A 24314-nucleotide genomic window follows, 5' to 3' on the forward strand; every position below is an offset into this window, starting at 1 on the left:
TGCTTACTCTCTAGGCCTGCAGCCCAGCTGCCATCCCCAGGTTTCCTTCTTTCTTGTCCCAGGAGTTCCTTTTGCCTTTTTCCTGGGTTGGATATGTTTTCTGGATTTCGTTTGTGTTTTTTTTTTCTTGGTTTACTCCATTATTAAATGGATCACATCCTGAAAAAGAGTGCAGAGGAGATAAATTGCTTGAGAACTTGCTTGTTTTTATTCTACCCTGACATTTGATTGCTAGGCAGATTATATGAGGAATTCCAAAATATAAGTATTTTTACTTCAGATTTTTTTCAGGGGGTGTGTGTATTGGTTCCCTATGGCTGCTATAATAAATCTCCACAAACTTGGTGGTTTAAAACAACAGATTTATTTTTTCTTGCACAGTTCTAGAGGCTAGAAGTCTAAAATCAACTGCAAAACTGTCTGGCCATTTCTAGACTTACCACCTGAACCAGCAATTCCACTCTTAGATGGCCCTGGATGGCCCAGTTGGTTGGGAGTAGAAATGAAAACAAATGTCACATAAAAATCAGTATGCAAATGTTCAATCAATCACAGTATTATTCATAATAGCCAAAAAATAGATAAAACCCAAATGTCCATTCTTTCACAGTTCTGGAGGCCAGAAGTCTGAAGTCAAATTCACAAGGTCAAAATCAAGATCTCAGCAGGCCTGGGCTCCTCTGGAAGTTCTAGGGGGAACATCTGTTCCTTGTGCCTTCCAGCTTCTGGTGACTGCTAGCATTCATTGGCTTATGGCACATCACTGCAATCTCTGCCTCATTGCCTTTTTCCATTCTGTGTCAAATCTCCCTCTGACTCTCTCTTACAAGGATACATATGATTACATTTAGGGTTTACCTGAGTAATGAGGGATAATTTCCCCATATCAAGATTCTGGTTTTTTTTAAGATTTTATTTATTTATTTGAGAGAGAGAGACATAGCGAGAGAGGAAACACAAGCAGGGGGAGTGGGAGAGGGAGAAGCAACCTGAGCCACCCAGGCGCCCCCCATATCAAGATTCTTAAGCCTATCTTCAACGTCCTTTTCTGCTGTATAAGGTAACATTCACAAGGATTAGGAAGTTGATGTCTTTTGGGGAGACATTCAACCTACCATAGGAAAGAGGTCATAAAAATATTTATTCAGCTGCTGTGCTGTTAAATGTCTTTGTGCTGATAAGGATCCTGGATTTATATTCTAGTGGATTAAAAATAGGGCTTTCAGGGCGCCCGGGTGGCTCAGTCGTTAAGTGTCTGCCTTCGGCTCAGGTCATGATCCCAAGGTCCTGGGATCGAGCCCTGCATCGGGCTCCCTGCTCAGCGGGAAGCCTGCTTCTCCCTCTCCCACTCCCCCTGCTTGTGTTCCCTCTCTCGCTGTGTCTCTCTCTGTCAAATAAATAAATAAAATCTTAAAAAAAAATAAAAATAAAAAAAATAGGGCTTTCATTAGCAATGAAAAAAGCTAAAGCAAAGACCCCTAATAAGATTAAATGTAGTTATATTCTGTTCTCTTATCAAAAGTGAAAAATTTTCTGTGTGCTGTCATTCTGGATGTCTAGCTGTCAATGGTTTTATTGTAAATCCAGTTTTTATCCGTCAGAAATATAATCCTCCAATATTTGTATAATTTTCAGGGGCATATAATTTTTTAAAAAGATTTTATTTATTTATTTGACAGAGAGAGCGCGCACACAAACAGGGAGCAGCAGGCAGAGGGAGAGGGAGAAGCAGGCTCCCCATTGAGCGGGGAGCCCAGGACCCTGGGATCATGACCTGAGCCGAAGGCAGACGCTTAACCAACTGGGCTATATAACCCCAGGGGTATATAATTGATTTAGATACTTGTGGGAAGTCATGAAACAAGGCTAGAGTAGGAGATAGTGATGATTCATTAATTGCACTCATTAATCACTTCAGAAATAACTGAATTTTGAACTTTGAAAAGCTCTTTTACTGATTAAAATAATCATTAAAATAATTGTTCCGCAATTAATATTTATTCTATAATCTATAATCAATAATTGTTCCAAAAATACTTTTAAAATCTCCATGTGGAGATACTATCTCACATTCACTAGTATATTAAAAGCAAAAACAAAAAAACAACAGATAATAACAAGTGTTGTTAGGATGTAGAGAAATTGGAATCCTCACATTTTGCTGGTAGGAATGCAAAATGGTGCAGCCAACTTTGCAAAACAGTCTGGCAGTTTCTAGATTTACCACATGACCTAGCAATTCCACTTCTAGGTATTCACTCAGTAGGAATTAAAACAAATATCCACATAAAAATTTGTATGCAGGGGTGCCTGGGTGTCTCAGTCAGTTAAGCATCTGATTCTTGATTTTGGCTCAGATCATGATCTCAGGGTTGTGAGATTGAGCCCCATTTGGCTCCGTGCTGGGCTCTGGGCTGGGCGTGGAGCCTGCTTAAGATTCTCTCTCTCCCTTTCCTTCTGCCCCTCCCCCCTCGCTCATGTGCATGCGTGCTCTCTCTCTCTCTCTCCCTCTTTTTCCCTCTCTCTCCCTCTCAAAAAAAAAACTTAAAACGGCAAATTTTGTGGTATATGAATTATATCTCAATAATAAAAAAATTCAATGTGATTTTTGTTACTTGAAATGGAAATACTGCTATCTTCTCTCTGTAGTGATTCATTTTTAAATATAAAAAGTGCTGGGTCTGGGGCTCCTGGATGGCCCAGTCGGTTGAGTGTCTGACTCTTGGTTTCAGCTCAGATTGTGATCTTGGGGTGGTGAGATCAAGCCCCATGTCAGGCTCTGAGCTCAGCATGGAGTCCAATTGAGATTCTCCCTCTCCCTCTACCCCTCCCACTCGTGCACTCTCTCTCTCTCTGGAATAAATAAATAAATCTTTAAAAAAGGTAAAGAGTATCAAAAGCATATGTGAGGGACGCCTGGGTGGCTCAGTCGGTTAAGCAGCTGCCTTCAGCCTGGGTCATGATCCCAGGTTCCTGGGATCCTTGCTCAGCAGGGAGCCTGCTTCTCCCTCTCTCTCCCTCTGCTTGTGCTCTCTCTGTCAAATAAATAAAAAAAAATCTTAAAAAAAGTGATACCATATAATAATAATAATAAAAAGTGCTGGGGTGCCTTGGTAGTGCATTCGGTTAGGCGTCCAACTCTTGGTTTCAGCTCAGGTCATGATCTTGGGGTGGTGGGATTGAGCCCTGCCTCCAGCTTCATGCTCAGTGTGGAGTCTGCTTGAGATTCTCTTGCCCTCTCCCTCTGCCCCTCCCACTTGTGCTCTCTCTCTCTCTAAAATAAATAAATCTTATTAAAAATAAATAAATATAAAAAGTGCTTTTGGCAAAAAAATTAATTTAGACACAAACCTTACACCCTTTATAAAAATTAACTCAAAATGGACCACATAAACATAAAATATAAAACTGTAAAACTCCTAGAAGGCAATACAGGAAAAAGTCTAGATGACTTTGGATTTCGTGATGACTTTTTAGATACAACACCAAAAGTACAATCCATGAAAGAAATAATCAGTAAGTTGGATTTCATTAAAATTAAAATTTTCTTTTTCTTTTTTTTTAAGATTATTTATTTATTTATTTATTCATGAGAGGCAGAGGGAGAAGCAGGCTCCCAAGGAGCAGGGAGCCAGACGCAGGACTCGATCCCAGGACCCGGGGATCATGACCTGAGCCGAAGGCAGACGGTTAACCATCTGAGCCACCCAGGCGCCCTAAAATTAAAATTTTCTGCTCTGTGACAGATACTATCAAGAGAATGAAAAGACAAGCCACATACTGGGAGAAAATTTTAGCAAAAGATGTGTTTGGACAATTATACAAAAGATGCAAAGAACACTTCAAACTAAAAAATAAGAAAACGCAATTATAAAATGGGCCCACGTTAATGGGAGGACTCCTTTCACAATGTATACATACATACATCACCACATTGCACATTTTTTTAGATTTATTTATTTATTTATTTATTTTTATTTTTTTAAGATTTTATTTATTTATTCATGAGAGGCAGAGAGAGAGAGGCAGAGGGAGAAGCAGGCTCCCAAGGAGCAGGGAGCCCGATGCGGGACCCGATTTCAGGACTCTGGGATCATGACCTGAGCTGAAGGCAGACGCTTAACCATCTGAGCCACCCAGGCACCCTAGATTTTTTTAAAAGATTTTATTTATTTGAGAGAGAGTACAAGCATGAGTGGGGGAGGGGCAGAAGGAGAGGGAGAAGCAGACTCTTCACTGAGTGCAAAACCTGACATGGGGCTCCATCCCAGGGCCCCAAGATCATGATCTGAGCTGAAGTCAGATGCCTAACCAACTGGAGCCACCGAGGCCCCCCAATTTTAAGATTTTATTTTTTAAGTAATCTCTACATCCAGCATGGGGCTTGAACTCACAACCCTGAGATCAAGTGTCGTATGTTCCACCTAGTGAGCCAGCCAGGTGCCGCCACATTGTACACTTTAAATATAATTTTGTCTGTCCCTTCTATGTCAATAAAGCTGGGGAGGGGGCTGGCAACCAGGCCAAAGACGTTTACAGAGACCTGAGCAAAGAAGAATACAGATGGCAAATAAACATGTGAAAGATGCTCCACATCATGTCATCAGGGAAATGTAAATTGAAACAACAACAAGATACCCTACATACCTATTAGAATGGCCAAAATCCAAAACACTGACAACACAAAATGCTGGTAAGAATGTGGAGCAAAAAGAACTTTCATTCATTGTGGGTGGGAATACAAAATAGTATGACCACTTTGGTCGTTTCCTACAAAACTAAACATATTCTTATTATATAGTGCAGCAATCATGCTCCCTAGTGTTTTTTTAAAAATTTTTTAAGATTTTATTTATTAATTTGACATAGCAAGAGAGAGAGCACATGCAGGAAGAGCAGCAGAGGGAGAAGCAGGCTCCCTGCTCGATCCCAGGACCCTGGAATCATGACCTGAGCCAAAGGCAGACGCTTAACTGACTAAGCCACCCAGGCATCCCTCCCTAGTATTTTTTTTAAAGATTTTATTTATTTATTTATTTGAGAGAGAAACAGCATGAGAGGAAAGAGGGTCAGAGGAAGAAGCAGGCTCCTCGCTGAGCCAGGAGCCCGGTGCGGGACTTGATCCCAGGACTCTGGGATCATGACCCGAGCCGAAGGCAGTCGCTCAACCAACTGAGTCACCCAGGCACCCCATGCTCCCTAGTATGTACCTAAAGGAGTTTTATGTTTACATAAAAACCTGCACACAGATGTTTAGCAGCTTTATTCATAATTGCCAAAATAATGGAAGCTACCAGTATGTTCTTCAGTAGATGAAGGCATAAACAATCTGTGGTACCTCCAGACAATAGAATTTTTATCAGCACAAAAAATGTGATGAACAATTAAGCCATAAAAAGACATGGAAGAAACTGAAATGCATATTATTAAATGAAAGAAGCCAATCTGAAAAGGCTATATACTATTTTATTCCAACTATTTGACATTCTGGAAAAGGCAGAATTATGGATACAGTGAAAAGATCAGTGGTTGCTAGGGGTTGGGGAAAGGAGGAATGAATAGGCAGAGCACAGAGGATTTTTTTTTTTAGAGAGAGAGAACAAGAGCAAGTTGGGGAAGAGGGGCAGAGGGAGAGGGAAAGAGAATCTTAAGCAGGCTCCATGCCCAGCACAGAGCCCAATGTGGGGCCCGATCTCACAACTCTGAGCCCAAATCAAAAGTCGGCTGGCTGCTTAACTGACTGAGCCACCCACACACTCCTAGCATAGAGGATTTTTAGGGCAGTGAAAATGCTATGTACTATACTATAATGGTGGATGTATGTCATTATACGTTTGTCCAAACCCATAGAATGTACAATACTGGAGCCCCACGTCAGGCGGGCTGCTTGAGATTCTCTCTCTCCCTCTTCCTCTGCCCCTCCCCCCACTCTCTCTCTCAAATAAATAAATAAATCTTAAAAAAAAAAAAGAACATACAATACCAAGAGTGGGCCCTAATGTAAACTAAGGACTTTGGGTGATAATGATGTGTCAATGTAGGTTCATCCACTGTAATAAATTGATGGTGGGTGAATATTGATAATGGGAGAGGCTATGCATATGTGGGATCAGGAATATATGGGATATCTATATACCTTCCACTCATCTTTTCGGTTTATCTAAAACTTCTCAAAAACAAACAAACATAAATAAATAAATAAAGCTATGGTGCTTGGCTGGCTCAGCCTGTGGAGTATGTGACTCTTGGTCTTGGGATTATGATGAGTCTGAGCCCCATGTTGGGTGTAGAGATTACTTAAAAATAAAATCTTTACATTTCTAAAAATAAAAATAAAGCCTTTAATCCCTTGGAGAAAAAGGTTCTAATCATTTCACAGAGCTTTATTCTTACCTTGACAACAAAGAGGAGCATTTTTATTATTTTTTATTTTTTTAAGATTTTGTATTTATTTATTTGACAGAGAGAGATAGCGAGAGCAGGAACACAGAAGCAGGCCTCCCGTGGAGCAGGAAGCCCAATGCGGGGCTCGATCCCAGGATCCTGGGATCATGACCTGAGCCAAAGGCAGACGCTTAATGACTAAGCCACCCAGGCACGCCAAAGAAAAGCATTTTTAATAGGCATCCTACTATCTTAGTACAGAATTGCATTTTATTGAAATATAAATTTGTGTTTTGTCTTCCTGTATTTCCTTCCAAGCAAGTAGGTAGGCCTTTCTGAATAATTGAAGGATGACAAATGTTTGCTACTGTCTTGGACTTTCTATTTGCAACCTTTTGGAAATTACTAGTAATCTGGAGAAATGAGTGTTTTATATAACCCACGAACTCATTAGCATATTTTCAAAAATATTAGTTTATACCCATGATTATTACTAACACTTTGTCTTTAAAATTTACCCTAATAATTATTATAGTAGATATGATTTTATAATCACAAACATGGGTGGTTTATATAAGAAATATCAGATATTAAATATGATCCTGAAAAAAAAAATATGACCCTGAGTTCTTCTTCTACCTGGAAACATCAGTCTTGATTTCTATTACAAATCCCTCCCACATTCACAGTCTGGGATATGAAGAGGTCCACGGGTTTTTCACACAGAAGAAAACGTGTGGAGAGCTTTCCAGGTTTTGATTTATACAGGTTACTTCTGAGATGCCTATTTGTACAACTGCAAGTAGTTCCTAAAGACTGGGAACTCTGTGGCCTCTGTGCCACCATTAGGGCAGGGCATTTTTGCCCCAGAATTTTGAAGACGGTGTTTTCCAGTTTCTGCTACTGCTGAGAAGTCCAAAGCCATTCCAATTCCTGATCATTTGTATGTGGCCTTCCTCCCCCACCCCCCACTTTGGAACCTTAAGCAATCTGCTCTTTCCCTTCAGTGTGCTGAAATTCTGTAATGACTTGGCTTGGTGTGTGTCTACTTTCATCTATTGGGCTGGGCATCTGGTGAATTCTTTCAGTCTGGCAACTCATTTTTTCCTTCAGTTGTGGGAAATGTTTTTAAATTATTCATTGAGGACACCTGGGTGGCTCAGCCGGTTAAGTGTCTGACTTTGGCTCAGGTCATGATCTCTGGGTCTGGGAATCCAGCCCTAAGTCGAGCTCCCTGCTCAGCAGGGATCTTGCTTGTCTCTCCATCCCTCTCCCATCTCATGCTCTCTCTCTCTCTCACAAATAAATAAATAAAATCTTTTAAAAAATAAATTATTCTCCTTGTTTTCTCTGTTCTTCCTTTCTGGAAGTCCTACGTGTGGGTAATAGATTTCCACCACGTAGTGATTACCACTGTTAATGTTTTGATGTACTTCTTTCCAATTATCTATATGTATATTTTTAATAATTGAGATCATAAATATGTAGTTTTGCACCCTGAATTTTTATTTAACATAAGCATTCTTCCAAGCCCTTGAAAATTCTCCATAAATATATATTTTTTAAGATTTTATTTATTTACCTGACAGAGAGAGACACAGCGAGAAAGAGAGCACAAGCAGGGAGAGTGGGAGAGGGAGAAGCAGGCTTCCTGCTGAGCAGGGAGCCCAATGCAGGGCTCGACTCCAGGACCCCGGGATCACAACCCGAGCCGAAGGCAGACGCCCAACGACTGAGCCACCCAGGCGCCCCTAAGATTTTATTTATTTGACAGAGAGGGACACAGAGAGAGAGGGAACACAAGCAGGGGGAGTGGGAGAGGGAGAAGCAGGCTTCCCACTGAGCAGGGAGCCTGATGCAGGGCTCTATCCCAGGACCCTGAGATCATGACCTGAGCTGAAGGCAGACGCTTAATGACTGAGCCACCTAGGCGCCCCTCCATAAATATTTTTATTTGTATGATCTTTTAAGGCTCTTGAGCAACATCTATGCAAATCTTTAGTAAACAGTTGAAGAGCACTTGACTTTAGCTATCTTTTTCCATAGTTGCCAGAATCGTGTTAGGTTCTGTGGGTATGCATGCCAAAGAGAACAAACAGTATGTCTGCATGTCCTTATAAACTGAGGGAAAAAACACAGTTCATGAACTGTTCATAAGCCTACAAAAAAATCCTAAAATGCTTAAGTATAGAGTTCCCCAAATCCAAATTTGGGTTGCTGTAGTGTCCTAAGAGTAGAATCTCAGTAGCAAAGGTTAGCTGTGAGAGAACAGGAACAAAGAGGTTTCCAGTTCTCTGGCCCTTTTGGCAGATTCCGGATTATGCCAGACTCTCTCCTCTCCCAAACCATTACAATTGATATTTCTCCACTGTCTGGAGTCTTTCCCTTACCTGTTCCTATAACTGGCTCCCTTTCAAGGACTCAAAGTTCACTTCCTCAGAGGAAACGCCCACTTCCCCAACCACTCTATCTGAAGCAGCTCCCAGAACTCTTTCATGAAACTCAATTTCTTTCTTTCACTACATAGCAAAAGAAGACGCTGAAATTTTACTCTTACAGGTTTTTCTTTCTTTGCCATACCTCAAAACCCTTTCCTAGAGACCAAAGATGTCCAGGAGAATTAGGATTCTTACAGCAGGAAAGCAAAGAGAAAAGGGGATATTCAGTGTTTGCAACTTTCAAACTAGGCTTTTAAGGGAAAGCCCTGAGAAGAGCCCTAAGTAAGACAGTGACATAAGGGGAACCAGATGACTGCCCCTACGCAACTTTCAAACTCGAGTTGAGAAATTCCTGGCTGGAACATTAGATGGGACAAAAGGGATTTAGGAAGAAGCTGATGGGGAGAATAGGAATAGGAACTGGAGAGAGAGAGAGAGGAAGAGAGAGAGGAAATTCTAGGTGAGGTTCTGGTGGGAGCTTAACCCATGAGAAAGGCCACAGAAGCTGGCTCTCCATTGACAGCTGTCTGTGCAGCCCAAACACTGAACCCTATGCTCTAAGTTTTTGCTGATCTCCCACCTAAACGGTCCCATGTATACACTCCTGCTGTCAACACCCCAGGACATGAATAAGCCCCTTTAATACAGCTGGTGAGAACTTGCCACTTCCCCCCACCAGTGGGCAATAGTGATGATGGAGGGAAAGTCCCAGAACTGTTACTTGGGTGAAACTAGACAGCAGAAAAACCCACCCTGGTTACATCATCATATCATCATTTTAAAGATTTATTTATTTAATTATTCAAGAGAGAGAGGGAGTACATGAGCGGGAGGGGTAGAGGGAGAGGGAATCTCAAGCAGACTCCATGCTGAGCGGGGAGCCTGTTACAGACTTGATCCCAGGACCCCAGTATCATGACCTGAGCCAAAACCAAGAGTCAGATGCTTAACCTATTGCGCCACCTAGGTGCCCCACCCTAATACTATTTTAATTATATTATGTAATTGTTTTATATAATTATTAGTTTACTTGTTTCTTTCTCTCGCTATAATGTAAACCCCACAAGAATAGAAACCTGGTTTTTCTTTTCTCTGGTGTATCCTCAACATATAAAACAAGGGATGGGCCCATATTTGTTGAGTGGATAAATCAAGAGTAGTTGTAACTGTGGAAAATATGAGTTATAGATTTTTACATTAATATTTCAAGTACTGTACATAAAGTAACTCAAACTTACCTTCAAGGACTAGCAAGTAAGTCATTTAGAAAAAGTCTTTTTTTTTTTAAGATTTTATTTATTTATTTGACAGAGAGAGACATAGCGAGAGAGGGAACACAAGCAGGGGGAGTAGGAGAGGGAGAAGCAGGCTTCCCCACGGAGCAGGGAGCCCGATGTGGGGCTCGATCCCAGGACCCTGGGATCACAACCTGAGCCGAAGGCAGACACTTAACGACTGAGCCACCCAGGTGCCCCTAGAAAAACTCTTAAAGAACAAATTTATAATTAATAAATCATTTACATATAAACATCTTTAAAAATTCATGTTGCTTTTAGGTATTTTATTACCATAGTACTATATTTAAAACTACCATACATTATAAAACTTTTTTTTTTTAAGTAGACTCCATGCCCAATGTTGGGCTTGAACTCATGACCCTGAGATTAAGAGCCATGTGCTCTACCAACTGAGCCAGCCAGCCACCCCACAAAACTTTTTATCATGGCAAATTTCAAACATACACAAAACCAAAGAGAATGGTATAATACCCTCCCCACCCCAGCATTCATTATCCAGCTTCAATAATCATCAGTTCAGGGGTGCCTGGGTGGCTTGCCGTTAAGCATCTGTCTTTGGCTCAGGTCATGATCACAGGGTCCTGGGATCGAGCCCTGCATTGGACTTTCTGCTAGGTGGGACAAAAAACCTCTCCCACTCCCCCTGATTGTGTTCCCTGTCTCGCTATGTCTCTCTCTGTCAAATAAATAAATAAAATCTTTAAAAAAATCATCAGTTCATGGCCAATAATATTGTTTTATCTGTAGTTTCCCCTCCTCCCTCATCCGCCACTAAATTTTCTGAGTTGAATCCCAGGCATTGAATTATTTCAGTATATATCTCAAAGAACCCTAAAAAGAAAAATCCATAGCAATTAACACACCATCAGAAGTAACATGATTATTTATTATCATCAAATATCTACTCACTATTCTTACTTTTCTGATTATCTCATAAATGCTTCTTTTTCATAATAGGTCTGCTCAAATTAAGATTCAAATAAAAACCAAACATATCATTTGGTTAATGTATTTTTTGTTTTCCATTTTTCAAATTTTTCAAATTTTATTTTAAGTAGGCTCCACGCCCAATGTGGGGCTTGAACTTGCGACCCCCGAGATCCAGAGTCACGTGCTCTGAGTCATGTGCTCTACCGACTGAGCCAGCCAGATGCCCCTGTTTTGCATTTTTAAATATTATCTTTTGAAGGTGTTACTGAAGTGCTCCAAACAGAAAAGTAAATAAATCATAAGTGTACAGCTCAATTTATTTTCAAAAACTGAATCTAACCACTTAAAACACACCCCAAAAGCCCCCTTTATTCTCCCTAACCACTAATCTGACTTTTAATACTATGCTGCAGATTAGTTTTGCCTGATTTTCAACTTTATATAAATGGGACTTATATAGTAAATACTCTTTTGGGTCTGGCTTCTTTCATCATGTTTGTGAGAATCATCCATATTTTTAAGTGTAGTTTTTGTTCATTTTCATTGCTGTACAGTATTCCATTGTGTGAATATTCCCCGGTTTATTTTTCCTGTGCATTTTACTGTTGATGGGCTTTGGATTGTTTCCAGTTTGGGACTATTATTGATTGTGCTGCTGTGAACATTCTAGTATATGTATTTTTGTGGATGCATATTTACATTTCTGTTGGCTATATAGCTAGAAGTTGAATTGCTAGGTCATAGCATATGCATATCTGCAGCTTTAATAGATATTGCCAAATAGTTTTCCATGGCCTATTTGTCTGCCCTCATGCCATTATCATATTATCTCAATTACTATAGCTTAATAGTAACTCTTAATACTTGGTACTATAACTGTTGCAGATTCTTCTTCCATACTGGCTTGGGTCTTCCTGACCCTTTGCATTTTCATATAAAAATTTATGAGCAGCTTGTCATAACTTGTCAATTCTAAGTCCCCTTTAATGCATAGGTTTCTCCTTCCTCTCTTATTATGCAATTCAGGTCACTTTTCCTGTAGTGTTCCAAACATTCTAAATTTTGTTGGTTGTATCCTTATGGTGTGATTCAGCATGCCTATATCCTGTATTTCCTATGAATGGTAGTTACATCTAGAGGCTTAATCAGATTCAGCAAACATGCAGTTGACAAGTGTTAATTAACTAAGCACTGGGCTTGCTGCCAGGTGAGATACAAAAATGTCTAAGACATCATTTCTAACCTACTGCTTCTTACAAGCATGGAAGGTTAAAATTCAAATAAGTGCCTTTGGAGAGAGGCGAACTACTCTGGTAGCTCAGATAAGAGAGTGGTTATTTTCAATAAGGTATGTGAGGAATGGAAGTGAGGGAAAGTTTTGTAAAGGCAACACTATTTCAACTGGGCTTGAAAGTTGCTAAAGATCTGACAAGTTAGTATTGTTATAAGCGTTAATTAGCTGTGACAGCTGTGTGAATTGCAGTTAGTAGAGGGTGGGGGTAGAAGCTGGAAAGGCGGGGTGCCGAGTTGAGTAGTGGCCCCCAAAATATGTGTCCATGTCTGAACCCCAGGAAGCTGTGTTACATTATTTGGAAAAAGTGTCTTTGCAGATGCAATCAAGTTAAGGATGAGATGAGATAATCCTGGATTATATGATTGTGCCCTAAATCTAATGATGAATGTCCTTGCAAAAGAGAAGAAAAGACACACAGAGGAGAAAGCAATGTGAAGATGGAGGCAGAGATGGGAGTGATGTGGCCATAAGCCAAGGAAACCGGCATCCACAAGAAGCTGGAAGTAGCAAAGAACGGATTCTCCCCTAAGAGCCTCTGTAGGGAGTACAGCGCTGACAATACCTTGATTTTGGACTTCTGGCCTCCAGACTGTGAGAGAATAAATTTATATTGTTTTAAGCCACTAAATTTGTGATAATTTGTTCAGGCAGCTACAGGACACCAGTAGAGGTGGGTTGAGGCTAGAATGTAATACTGTGGAATTTTACCCTACATTGCACTAGGAGTACTTCCTCATCTCTGGTACCTCAGTTTCCATCCATCCAACGTTTGCCTTTAGCTGAAACTGTATTTTTTTTTTTAATCTCTGTAGCTCTTTAATGAATCATCCATTTGATTAAGGGAACCTCCTCCTGAATTCCTATTTGAAGCAATAATGGGATTCAAAGCATTATGACTGCAGCCCTAGGCCCGCCACAACGGAGACTTAAAGGTACTCAAGCTAGGGAGTCACTATCCCTAATGGCACTTTCCTTTAAAGACCCCCGTAAAATGGAAATGTAATCGAAAGTCAGATCCCTAACAACTATTAGGTTGTTCTTGGATGCACAACACCATAAAGCCATCGGGGGAAAAAGTCTTGTGTTATAAATAGTGACTAAAGTAAACCGACAATAGAAGTACTATATACATATGTGTGTGTGGTAGTGTTTTAATACGGCAGTAGTACAGAGTAGGACTTTCTACTCTGGATTTGAAAGTCCACGGAAGCTTTTTTTCGCCGTGGCCAGTCCCATCTCCCCCTTGCTCTGTGAGGGGCTGCTAACTTCCCCCAGGTCCTCGCCTCCCTCTCGTGGCCCCCGTGACCTATCTTCCCCCGGGGCCCACCGCGCTCTAGAGGGAGCCCGCGGGCCGCGCGCCCACCGCAGAATCTTTCGCGGTGAGGCCGCCTAATCCTCGGATGTCGTTCCAGCACCTGCACCGCCCAGAGCGACAGCCAATGGGGGCGCCTCCGCAAACATGGCCCCTCGTGCTCTTACAATATTCGTGAGACTCTGCCCCCTACATACACTTAGCCAGGTACACCTCGCCGCCCTCCCACGTGCGCCCCGTGTGACCCTGCAGGGAAAGCCTGGTTGCTGGGCTCCCGCCGCTCCCCGGCCAGACTCCGTCCCGCCCGCCGGCTCGGGCCTGGGACGCCCGGCTCCCCCACCCTGTCGGGTTCCAGGCAAAACCCGGAGCGCCGGCCGCTCAGAGGCTCCCGGGAGGCGGCGCGGCGCGGCGGACTGAGCATGCGCAGTGGGCAGGGCCGGCTCCCGGCGCAAGAAGGAAGCGTCCGCGGTGCTCCCGGCGGCTGCGCTGGGGTATGCGGTACCGGCTAGCGTGGCTGCTGCACTCCGCGCGGCCCAGCACCTTCCGCTCCGTCCTCGGCGCCCGCCTGCTGTCCCCGGAGCGCCTCTGTGGGTAAGCGGAGCGGAGCGCCCGGGCCCTCGGGGCCCGCGGGTCACGGTGGTTTGGAGCTCGGGTTGCAAAGTGGTGATTCAGCACTTAAAGCCGCCGCCGCCGCCCCTTACGCCGCCAGTCCCGCCGGCCTGGGGCCCGGACGCCCGCGCAGAGGCCGCCCCGGGACCCGGAAGGGCGGCCGGCCGGGCGGGAGCGCGGGGCCTTGCCGGGAGAGGAGGGCGCCCCTCGGGCCGGTGAGGGCGGACGGGGACTGTGACCCGGGGTCACGGGCCGTGTGTCACAAGTGCGGTGGGCGCGGACGGAGTGACCCCGGCCGGCTCCCGGGAGCCTTGCTGTGTGCCACTCTCCTGGGAGTCTGCCCGTGAGGGGCCGGGAACCTGAGTCCCACTGCCCCTGGTCATGGGGTAAAGGAATCCGAGTCTAGGAAGACCGCTTCTCACCCTCCTCTCAGCCTTGCTTTTTTCCATGGGGACAGAGTTTCCACTATATGGAAATGCCTGCATTAGGAACCGTAAAAGTTTGCCTGCCCGCGCCTTAGTGAGTAGACGAGTGTTGGGTTTCCTCTCCGGGGGGATTCGGGAGCCGAAGGATACCTTGGGATCCATCAAAGCAACTCCCTTGTTTTACACCTGAGATAACCGAGGCCCAGAGAGATTGTGTGATTTCCCAATTGCAGGGCTTGTGGCAAAAACCAGGATGGGGACGCGGGTGGTTTTTTTTTTTTTTTGCCATCCGGTGGCGTGCTCTCTCCACTTTGCCGCTCAGTGTATACTAGAAATACGTAGCCTTGTAGCGAGCGCTGCCCTTTACTGTGAATGGAGAGGAATTGGCAAAGATGGGCAGTATGGTCTTGCCCTACTTAGACGTATCATTTGAACCCCTCCTCTGGTTTTAATAATATCTGGGACCTAAAAAGTGCAGGGCACTGTGATAGACCCTCTGTGTAAGTGTGTGGTCCGCCTTCCAAGGAACTTTGATTTCGTTTGAGCGGATTAAGATGCCAGGAGAGTATAGTCAGCTAAAAAGGATGTGTTTGACTAGGGTCAGAAGATGGGCAGTCTGGTCAGTGTGTGCTTTGGGAGCACAATTTAGGGCGGAGATAGAGGAGGGTGAGCAGTGGTGTGTAATCCAGCCTAGGCATGCAGAGTTTGGGGTCGGGGAAGGACAGTGAGCAGATTAGTCTAGTTGGAGCCTTAGAGAATTTCTGTGTGGGAAGTAGAAGGAAACAAATTGTGTATTATAAAAGTAGGATAATGCTAGCCTGGGCTTTGAATGTTAGTTGGCTTTTCCAGTGCATAGTATTGGGAGCTATTAAGAGTTTTTGAGGTGGGGAGTGATCTAATGAAACTGGTAATTTAGGAAATTAGTTTGGTGCTATGCACAGGTTGTAAGGGAGTGGAGAGACCTGAAGCAGAGAAATTGGTTGGGACTTAGTCTTTCCTGACTGAACTAGGGTGGTAGTAATAATGGTGCTAAAAAGGCCAAGTGCAAATGAAAAATCTTGGAACTTGTTTTCCCTCTTTCCCACTCTATGCAAAATCCACTACAACATGGATAAAGATCCCTGAGTTTAGATAAAGAAGTGGGAGTGGTGAATATAGGCTGGGTACCTTTGTGGGCCTCTTTCAGGTCAGAATTTTTTTGTACTTAATTTGTTGCTAATAGGCTGTGCTTAGCTCCATATTGTCTCCAGTGTACAAAATTTGGGATTTTATTTTTATTTACTTTTGTTAAAGATTTTATTTTTAAGTAATCTCTACACCCACTGTGGGGCTCAAACTCACAGTCTTGATATCAAGAGTCAAATACTCTACCAACTGAGCCAGCCAGCTGTTCCAGAATTTGGGATTTTAAAGAAAGCACCAGTTTTATACAACAAAGAGGTTTGTACGTTCTACCTACAATCCAGTTTTCTCTGTGCTTTTCTCCCATTGCTCTTCACTTTCACTGATGAAGTTCAGGGCATGGGTTGTTGAACTGCCAGAGCTTCAAGATAAGGTTGTTCTTGAAGAAGGAAATTCAGGAGATTCAAAGATAATGAATGAGTTTAACCATCTAGAAAGCTCTGCATTAAAAATTAGTGGTTGAGGCTATTCAGGAAAATACAGGTCCAGTCAAAGGGATCAGGGTATAGTTATAGGAAGGAAAACTACCGTCTAAATCTACCCCATATTCAAATCTTAAGGAAGGTAATTCTACTGTGCAAAGTAGGGAGATGTATTTTTTTTTTTTTTTTTAGATTTTATTTATTTATCAGAGAGAGCGAGAGCAAGCAGGGGGAACTGCAGCAGGAAAAGCAGGCTTCCCACTGAGTAGGGAGCCTGATGTGGGACTTGATCCCAGGACCCGGGGATCATGACCTGAGCCTCAGGCAGACGCTTAACTGACTGAGCCACCCCAGGTGCCCTAGAGTGGGGAGATATAGTAACAGAGATGGTTACAGGGCTATTTACTGGGAGAGTTGGGATTTAACCGGTGTCCGTCTGGAGCCAGAGCCTGAGCTGGAATACTGCCTTTGCCAGTGTTGAGGCATTCATCCCTGTTCTAACTTTTTGAGAAAGAGATGGTCTTAAAGCATTTGTGTAAGATTTAGTCATTTAAAAAGCCGGGTCATTGTCCTCTATTTAGCCATATTGGATAAGTTGGGGCTGTGTGTAATTATCTGAACTGTTGGGGGAACCTAGAAGTAATAGCCCAGTCTCTGGCAACTACTTGGAACACCTGTGCATCGGGCCTCTCACTTTGCAGGCAGCTCTACTTTGCATTTCTCTGTTCTATGGGTGTAGGTAACAGTGGTATGCCAAATGGACTATTAAGATCTAGGCTTTTAAATTACTTTTTTTTTTTAACGGTATAAGCATTATGTATGTATGTATGTATGTATGTATGTATGTGTGTATGTAAGCAAGCAAGCTCTACACCCACCGTAGGGCTTGAACTGCTGACCCTGAGATCAAGAGACACATGCTCTACTACTGACTGAGCCAGCCATGTGCCCCCAGGCTTTTAAATTACTTTTAACTAGAAAAATATCTTTTAATGGTCTAAAAGGAAAGGATGCCCTTGAGTATCTTTAATTAGCATTAGCCCAAACCCTACACAGTAAAAAATTACATTCTGTCTTTCTGCCTTTAAGGTTAGGGTTGGGGATAATCTTACCAGGGAGTAGTGTGGGGAGCAGAATTTCAATATATGTTTTCATAAGAATTGATTTCCTTTCTGTTTTTCTGTTGGTATTTTAAATCTCCTAAAGAGGTAGCCAGATAATCAGCCTACCTTCAGCCAGGGTGACAGGGCTAACGCACTTTCACAGGGGTAGATCCTCTAGGTATGCTGGGTGGAGGCTTGGGTAGGGCATTCCTACTTGGTTTTTCTTGAGTCCGCTCTCACTCTTCTCTGTTCCGTTAGCCATCATTTGAATATCTATTTGGTAGTGATCACTCACTGCAGTGTGCTCAGCACTGTGAGGGATGCAAAGAATCAGTGATAAATTCGTCCTCAAGAAGCTTTCAGTCAAATAGTAATTCCACTCCTTAAGATCTTTTACTAATCAGCTCCACTTTTGCATCGTTGCCTCTTTTAATTTATTTTGAAAAGCAGCTCAATATTTTTATTATAGTACTTTTTCTTTCCTTTTTTTTTTTAAAGATTTTATTTATTTATTTGAGAGAGAGAGAATGAGAGATAGAGAGCACGAGAGGGAAGAGGGTCAGAGGGAGAAGCGGACTCCCCGCTGAGCGGGGAGCCCGATGTGGGACTCGATCCCAGGACTCCAGGATCATGACCTGAGCCGAAGGCAGTCGCTTAACCAACTGAGCCACCCAGGCGCCCTCCTTTTTTTTTTTTTACGATTTTATTTATTTGAGAGAGAATGAGAGAGACAGAGCATGAGGGGGGGAGGGGGAAGGAGAAGCAGACTCCCCGCGGAGCAGGGGGCCTGATGAGGGACTTGATCCTGGGATTCCAGGATCATGACCTGAGCCGAAGGCAGTAGCCCAACCAACTGAGCCACCCAGGTGCCGTATAGTACTCTTTCTTTTTTAAAAGTGGGACTTAGAAATTGTTGTAGCATTAAAAGCTATAAAAGCTTTTATTCCCCTCAAAGAACTGTATAGTTTCTCTTTGCCTATTAAAAATGTGTAACTGGGGGCGCCTGGGTGGCTCAGTTAGTTAAGCAGCTGCCTTCAGCTCAGGTCATGATCCTGGAGTCCCGGGATCAAGCCCCACATCTGGCTCCCTGCTCAGTGGGGAGTCTGCTTCTCCCTCTGGCCCTCCCCCTCTTGTGCTCTCTCTCTCTCACTTTCTCTCAAATAAATGAGTAAAATCTTTAAAAAAAAAAAGTGCAACTGTTTAAAAAAAAAAAAAAAAGATGGGACCCACAAGCTGCTCCCTCAGGGGAAGGTATCACACTCTGCCTGACATATTTATTGCGTGAATTAATGAATGGTCTCTTTTCAAAACCATTTTTCTGTTGATTTCCCTAGTTTTGCAAATATTGGTATTAATCATTTCCTTGGTTTAGCTTCAGAATCGGATTAATCTTTGTATCTCTTTTTCTCTCACTGTCTGTTCTGAAGACCAAACTCTTCAGTCTTTCATCCTAAAGTTTCTTGGAGTAAAACTTAATCTTCCATTATCCTCCTAGTTTAGGCTTTGATTATCTTCCCTGACATCTCACATCTACAAGTTCTGTATATATATTTTTTAACTCCAGTATAATTAACATATAATGTTGTATTATAGTGATTTAACAATTCTACACATTACTCAGTGCTCATTGTTAATAAATGTACTCTTAATCCCTTTCACCTATTTCACCCATTTTCCTCCCTCTTCCCCTCTGGCAACCACTTTCTTATAAGAGTCTGGTTTTGTTTTTTTGTTTTTTGTTTTTCAAGATTTTATTCATTTGAGACACAGAGATAGAGCATGAGCAGGGGGAGAGGCAGAGGGAGAGGGAGAGGCAGGCTCCCTGCTAAGCCAGGAGCCCGACGTGGGGCTTGATCTTAGGACCCTTGGATCATGACCTGAGCCGAAGGCAGATGCTTAACCATCTGAGCCACCCAGGTGCCCCTAAGAGTCTTTTTCTTCGTTTTTCTTAAATTCCACATATGAGTGAAATCATATGCTATTTGTCTTTCTCTGACATATTTCACTTAGCATTATACTCTCTAGATCCATCTATTGTTGCTAATGGCAAGATTTCATTCTTTTTTATGGCTGAGTAATAGTCCATTGTATGTATATACGTGTGTGTGTCTTCTTTATCCATTCATCTATGGATGGACACTTGGGTTGCTTCCATACCTTGGCTGTTGGAAACAATGCTGCAGTAAACAGTGGTACATATATCTCTGTAACTGATTTTTCCAGACTCCTGTCTCCCTACTACTTGATCTTATCAACCAATTAATTCTAATATACCACTTTCCCCATGCCATTGTCTTGCTTAGAAACCACCAATGGTTCTGCACTATTTAAAGATCAAGTCCTGGGCACCTGGCTGGCTCAGTTGGTTAAGCGACTGCCTTCGGCTCAGGTCATGATCCTGGAGTCCCACGATCGAGTCCCGCATCAGGCTCCCTGCTCAGCAGGGAGTCTGCTTCTCCCCCTGACCCTCCCCTCTCTCATGCTCTCTCTCACATAAATAAATAAAATCTTTAAAAAAAAAATAAATAAAAAATAAAAAAATAAAGATCAAGTCCAAACTTCTTGACCCTGCATTTAGGCATCTCATAAGCTGGCCCTAGCCTAACTTTTCAACCTAACTTTCCTCTTCTCTAGTCAGACCCACCAATTCCCTGTCTCTTGTACACGAGCTGTTCATTCCCAACTCTCAAATGCCCTCTGTCTTTTCTTTTATATGACTAAATCTGTCATTCTTTTTTAGAACTTATTTAGGTCACACAGTTGTGTTTCCTTTTTCTAAACTTAAAGATTTATTCGAGATTTTGAAACATCCATTGACATTTAACCCTATACTACTTCATATTTTTTTTACTCTTAATATCATACATGGCAGAGTATATAGGATAAAAAATAATAAACACTTAGTTTAGGAAATAGAACATTTCCCTTTTTTTATTTTTTATTTTTAAGTAGGGGGCTTAAACTCACAACCCTGAGATTAAGACCTGAGCTGGGGTCAAGATTCAGACACTTACCAACTGAGCCAGCCAGGTGCCCTGGAAATAGAACATTTCCAGTAACTTTGAAGCTCTCTGTGTTTACCTACCCAGTTGCAACCTTCTCCCTCTTCTGGAAAGGTGGTGTTATCCTGTATTTGGATAATAATTCCCTTGATTTTCTTTATACTTTATCAATCTGAATATATTCTTTTTTTTCTGTCATAAAGATAGAAGTATGTTAATTTTATTTATTTTTAAATTTTTAAATTCAATTTAGTTAACATATACTATATTATTAGTATCAGGGGTAGAACTTAGTGATTCATCAATTGCATATAATACCCAGTGCTCATTACATCAAGTGCCCTCCTTAATGCCTATCACCCAGTTACCCCATCCCCCCACCCACCTCCCCTCTAGTAACCCTCAGTTTGTTTCCTAGAGTTAAGAGTCTCTTATGGTTTGCCTCCCTCTCTGTTCTCATCTTATTTTTCCTTCCCTTCCCCTATGTTCATCCGTTTTGTTTCTTAAATTGCACATACGGGTGAACTTATATGGTATTTGTCTTTCTCTGACTGACTTATTTTGCTTAGCATAATATCCTGTGGTCCTGTCCATGTCATTGCAAATGGCAAGATTTCATTCTTTTTGATGGCTGAGTAATATTCCATTGTATATATATGCCATATTTTCTTTTTCTTTTTCTTTTTCTTTATTTATTTGACACAGAGAGAGACACAGCAAGAGAGGGAACACAAGCAGGGGGAGTGGGGAGAGGGAGAAGCAGGCTTCCTGCGGAGCAGGGAGCCCAATGTGGGGCTCGATCCCAGAACCTTGGGATCACGACCTGAGCCAAAGGCAGACGCCTAACGACTAAGCCACCCAGGCGCCCCTATGCCATATCTTCTTTATCTGTTTTTCTGTTGATGGACTTCTGGGCTCTTTCCATATTTTGGCTATTTTGGACATTGCTGCTATAAACATTGGGGTGCACGTGCCCCTTGGAATCAGTATGTTTGTGTCCTTTGGATGAATACCTAGTGCAATTGTTGGATTGTAGGGTAGTTCTATTTTTAACTTTTTGAGGAACCTCCATACTGTTTTCCACAGTGGCTGCACCAGTTTGCATTCCCACCAACAGTGCGAGAGGGTTCCCCTTTCTCCACATCCTCACCAACATACGTTGTTTCCTGAATTGTTCATTTTAGCCATTCTGACTGGTGTGAGGTGGTATCTCATTGTGGTTTTGATTTGTATTTCCCTGATGCCAAGTGATATTGATCATTTTTTCATGTATCTGTTGGCCATTTGTATGTTGTCTTTGGAGAAATGTCAGCTCATGTCTTCTACCCATTTCTTGACTGGATTTTTTGTTTTTGGGGTGTTGAGTTTGATAAGTTCTTTATAGATTCTAGATGTTGGCCCTTTATCTGATAAGTCATTTGCAAATATCTTCTCCCATTCCCTAGGTTGCCTTTTAGTTTTGTTGACTGTTTCCTTTGCTGTGCAGAAGCTTTTTACCCTGATGAAGTCCCAGTAATTTCCTTTTGCCTTTGACGTGTCTAGCAAGAAGTTGCTGCATCCAAGGTCAAAGAGGTTGCTGCCTGTGTTCTCTAGGATTTTGATGATTTCCTGTCTCACATTTAGGTCTTTCATCCATTTTTTTTTTTTTTACTATTATAAAAGTTTATTTAACAAAAAAGTTCAATATGAAAATGCACACGACCTGATTTTTATATTGTAGTAAAACAGGTACTATGGAGGGGACGTGTGCAAGCAGTTGATTTCTGATGAACACACCCATTGTTTATACTTGCTCCAAGGCTTCTAACATGATGATACCATTTCCTCGTATTACCACCATTCCAGTATTGTTCCGTTGCCCACTAGTTGCCATCTCCACACATTCATCTATCACAAGATTCATAAACAGATCGAACCCCTGCAGTATTCCTTGGACATATCTGCCACCATTTAATTGCAATGACAATTTCTTGTCCATAAGTTTTTTCAACTCAGGAGGGTGAGCTTTGTTCATGGTGTCTACTCGGCGAGCTCAAAGATGCCTCCAGATGGAATTCGTGGGCTCCCTCATGCTCCCCCCCTCTTTCATCCATTTTCAATTTATTTTTGTGTATGGTGTAAGAAAGTGGTCCAGTTTCATTCTTCATGTGGCTGTCCAGTTTTCCCAACACCATTTATTGAAGACACTTTTTTCTTTTGGATATTCTTTCCTGCTTTGTCAAAGATTAGTTGACCATAGAGTTGAGGGTCCATTTCTGGTTTTCTGTTCTGTTCCATTGATCTATGTGTCTGTTTTTGTGCCAGTACCCTACTGTCTTGATGATTACAGCTTTGTAATACAGCTTGAAGCCTGGAATCGTGATGCCTCCAGCTTTGGTTTTTTTGTTTTGTTTTGTTTTTTGTTTCAACATTACTTTGGCTATTTGGGATCTTTTGTGGTTCCATACAATTTTTAGGATTATTTGTTCCAGTTCTGTGAAAAATGCTGATAGTATTTTGATAGGGATTGCATTGAATGTGTTGATTGCTTTGGGTAGCATAGACATTTTAACAATATTTGTTCTTCCAGTCCACGAGCATGGAATGCTTTTCCATTTTTTTGTGTCGTCCTCCATTTCATTCATAAGTGTTCTATAGTTTTCAGGATACAGATCCTTTACCTCTTTGGTTAGGTTTATTCCTAGGTATCTTATGGTTTTTGGTGCAATTGTAAATGGTATTGATTCCTTGATTTCTCTTTCTTCTGCTTCAGTGTTAGTGTATAGACATGAAACTGACTTCTGTGCATTGATTTTATATCCTGAGACCTTGCTGAATCTCCTGTATTCGTTCTAGCAGTTTTTTTGGTGGAGTCTTTCAGGTTTTCTATGTAGAGTATCATACTGTTTGCAGACAGTGAAAGTTTGACTTTTTCTTTGCCGATTTGGATGCCTTTTATTTCTTTTTGTTGTCTAGTTGCTCAGGGTAGGACTTCTAGTACTCTGCTGAATAACAGTAGTGGGAGTGGACATCCTTGTTGTGTTCCTGACCTTCAGGAAAAAGCTCCGTTTTTCCTCGTTGAGGATGATATTTGCTGTGAGTCTTTCATACATGGCTTTTATATCGAGTTCTGTTCCCTCTATCCCTGCATGGCGGAGAGTTTTTATCAAGAAAGGATGCTTTATTTTGTCAAATGCGTTTTCTGCATCTATTGAGAGGATCATATGGTTTTTGTCCTTTCTTTTGTTAATGTGGTGTATCACATTGATTTGCAGATGTTGAACTACCCCTGCAGCCCAGGAATAAATCCCACTTGGTTGTGGTGAATAATCCTTCAACGTACTGTTGGATCCTATTAGCTGGTATTTTGGTGAGAATTTTTGCATCCATGTTCATCAGGAATATTGGTGTGTAATTCTCCTTTTTAGGGGGTTTTTGTCTGGTTTTGGGATCAAGGTAATGCTGGCTTCATAGAATGAGCTTGGAAGTTTTCCTTCCATTTCTATTTTTTGGAACAGTTTCAGAAGAATAGGTATTAATTCTTATTTAAGTGTTTAGTAGAATCCCCCTGGGAAGCCATCAGGCCCTGGACTCTTGTTTGTTGGGAGATTTTTGATTACTGACTCAATTTCTTTGCTGGTTATGGGTCTGTTCAGGTTTTCTATTTCTTCCTGGTTCAGTTTTGGTCATTGATATGTTTCTAGGAATTTATCCATTTCTTCCAGATTGCCAAGTTTGTTAGCATATAATTGCTCATAATATTCTCATATAATTGTATTTCTTCGGTGTTGTGATGTCTCCTCTTTCATTCATGATTTTATTTAGTTGGGTCCTTTCTCTTTTTGATAAGTCTGGCTAGGGGTTTATCAATCTTACTAATTCTTTCGAAGAACCAGTTTCTAGTTTTATTGATCTATTTTACTGTTTTTATGATTT

General features: G+C 42.0%; 1 protein-coding gene and 1 pseudogene across 4 annotated transcripts in view; one reads left to right on the plus strand and one right to left on the minus strand.

The window, feature by feature from the left end:
- The first annotated feature begins 14091 nt into the window (after positions 1–14091).
- The window catches only part of IDE (insulin degrading enzyme), a 105632-nt gene continuing 95409 nt past the window's right edge, over positions 14092–24314 (plus strand). For 2 of the 4 annotated variants that reach the window (XM_025881142.2, XM_025881145.2), the window contains exon 1: positions 14092–14247. In XM_025881142.2, coding sequence (XP_025736927.1) covers positions 14150–14247 — 98 coding nt within the window. In that variant the 5' untranslated portion in view covers positions 14092–14149. Of the gene's footprint in view, positions 14248–14570; positions 14785–16014; positions 16131–24314 lie in introns of those variants that run through there. The other 2 variants (XM_073904437.1, XM_073904438.1) reach the window with 2 other exon arrangements.
- LOC141374695 (small nuclear ribonucleoprotein G pseudogene) lies at positions 22144–22413 on the minus strand (annotated as a pseudogene).

Source organism: Callorhinus ursinus, unplaced genomic scaffold, assembly GCF_003265705.2.
Source record: "Callorhinus ursinus isolate GAN/ISIS: 27379988/994484 unplaced genomic scaffold, GSC_fseal_2.0 scaffold20, whole genome shotgun sequence".
NCBI lineage: Eukaryota > Metazoa > Chordata > Mammalia > Carnivora > Otariidae > Callorhinus > Callorhinus ursinus.